Here is a 2,559-nt window from a genome sequence, read left to right on the forward strand (position 1 = left end):
ACACAGGGTACACACACATATACACACATATACACACAGGGTACACAGGGTACACACACATGGTACACACACATATACACGCAGGGTACACACAGGGTACACACATATATACACACAGGGTACACACATATACACGCAGGGTACACACACACATATACACACAGGGTACACACACATATACACATACACACAGGGTACACACACATATACACACAAGGTACATACACATATACACACATATACACGCAGGGTACACACAGGGTACATACACACATACGCACAGGGTACACACACATATACACACACAAGGTACATACACATATACACACAGGGTACACACAGGGTACACACAGGGTACATACACATATACACACAGGGTACACACGGGGTACACACACATATACACACAGGGTACACACACACTCTGCCCACACACAGACGCAACTACAGCCAGAAAGGCATCGCTGTACTCTGTATTTTAGTCCATTAACCATCACAATCAGAGAGCATTAGTCAAAGCAGCAGAAGTCTAGCTGAGAAGCTTGAGTAACATCAATAAGACGATCAGATGAACCTTCAGTTCCTCATGAATACGGACTGTTACGGTACCTCGTCTGTTGTATTTTGTCATTCTGTCGTTATTTCTGTCTGTGTCTGTCCTGGACGGTTCTATAGACTTCTCTCGGTGTGCTGTGTATGGCAGTTGTTTCTTTCCGTCTCCTTCCTGTATGAGATTTTTGTTCCCTGACATCTTACTCTTCACTTCCTTCTTTCAGTGTGTTCAAAGCTCCGCCTTCACCTCCTGTTACCTCCGTCTCTCTGCGGTCCCTCTCTCTCGGCTCAGGACTCGTCCGTGGAACTGCAGCAGAAGCAGCATTGATGGGGGAGTTAGAGAGAGAAGCAGCAGAAGCAACAAAGACGTGTAGCGCCTGTGACCCAAAACTGACAAGACTCGGCCTTTTGTACACATCAGACCACAGGGACGTGGTCTGGAATTCAAAACAGTGTTTACCTCCAGCACCATAACTGTTATTTTAGGCTTCAGCTCATTCTGTTGCGTCAACGTGGTAAACTGTGTTCACTGTTTCCTTGTTACGTCTGTTTAATCAGCTTCCTGTTTCTACTTTAAGCTGTATTTTCCACCACATCCTCCCTCTCTCTCATACTCAAATGTTACATCGCTAACTTCCTAAACAATGGACATTGGGCAAACAATGGAGATTCATTGAAATGGTTTCTTGCATTGTTGAGATAATGATTTGGTTCCGACGAGGCGGTGGGCTGAGCCGTACATCAGAGATCAGACTGTCCTACGTGTTCTCTGGTGGCACATGGTCTGCTCTGCCCACATCTGCTGCCATGTGACAGACTGACAGCGTGCCATGGCATGAAATACAATACCAACTACCGGCCTCACACACACACATGCATGTTACATGCACAGTGCCGTGTCGTTGCCCACGCAAACTCAACCTCGTTCTTTCTTATAAATCCAGTTTCCTGAGCCTGTGTTGTAGGCAACAGATGCTGGGGTTTAGAGGCTCGCATCAACATTATCGTGGTTTGACATTATACGCTTATTTGGGTGGTATCAATCTCTCATCTAACTTTTGGCAAGAATATGAATCCCCAAATCTGAAAATGCTTCCTTTAATTTGCTTGAATTAAAGAATGCTGATCAAACAGCTGTGGTGTTTCTATACTGCAGTCTCTTGTTACTTTTTGGCCTACATATATGCTAAAACTATCTGATGATATCTGTATTAATGATGTTCTCAACTGTATGTTATATGCTGCACAGTCGCCCATTTTGTGTTTTAAAATTTGATTGAGTTTAAGATTTTAATTATTGAGATATTATTTTCAACCATAATAATTCTGGGCAAATGTAAATCACCAGTGCACACGAGTTGTTCAAATAAGGAGTGTGAAGGTTTTTACTGGAGTATAACCCATAGTGTATACTGCATATTTATATAAAAGGTTTAAAGGGTTCGCTGATGCTGTCTGCCCCCCCCCCCCTCCCTGCCATCACTTTGTGTGTGTGTACACACTTCCTCTTTCTCTTTCCTCAAGAGGATAAACAGTGAAAGTAATTTTTCCATCAGCCTTTCATTTCTTGGACCATCTGCTAATGTGAGAGACGCGGCTCCATTAGAGCCGGAGGAACAGGCGGCGCTTTGACTGCTTCGTGCCATAAAACAATCTCTGATTGTGCAGAAGAAGCATTCCAGTACAATTATTGTGTACAAATGCTGCCGAATGTGTCGTGAATAGTCTTGTATGTAATTGGCGGATTAATGGGATCGTGGTTTAATGGTGTCAGTAGATAGCGACCGTAAGAGATGTCTTTTTAAAAAGGTGTAAATGTTGCCGATGTTTGTTTGTTTCACACAGAGTCTGCCAGACAATCAGTCTGCATTCAGGTCCAGGTGGAGTTCAAGACTTCTGCCAAACCTAACTGATGTTAATGTGGAGTAATACAGTAGTCTCTGCTTCTGACAATATGCTGTGTGTGTGTGTGTGTGTGTGTGTGTGTGTGTGTGTGTGTGTGTGTGT

At 43.6% G+C, this 2,559-nt stretch overlaps 1 protein-coding gene across 4 annotated transcripts in view; it reads right to left on the reverse strand.

Moving 5' to 3' along the window:
* Positions 1 to 2,559, reverse strand: part of slc44a2 (solute carrier family 44 member 2 (CTL2 blood group)) — a 16,314-nt gene that overhangs the window by 11,055 nt on the left and 2,700 nt on the right. For 2 of the 4 annotated variants that reach the window (XM_031864719.1, XM_031864717.1), the window contains exon 1: positions 610 to 2,527. The exons of the other annotated variants lie outside the window; for them this stretch is intronic. In XM_031864719.1, coding sequence (XP_031720579.1) covers positions 610 to 751 — 142 coding nt within the window. In that variant the 5' untranslated portion in view covers positions 752 to 2,527. Of the gene's footprint in view, positions 1 to 609; positions 2,528 to 2,559 lie in introns of those variants that run through there. 4 annotated transcript variants of the gene reach the window in all.

This window comes from Anarrhichthys ocellatus, unplaced genomic scaffold (assembly GCF_004355925.1).
Source record: "Anarrhichthys ocellatus isolate YVR2014 unplaced genomic scaffold, GSC_Weel_1.0 scaffold31, whole genome shotgun sequence".
NCBI lineage: Eukaryota > Metazoa > Chordata > Actinopteri > Perciformes > Anarhichadidae > Anarrhichthys > Anarrhichthys ocellatus.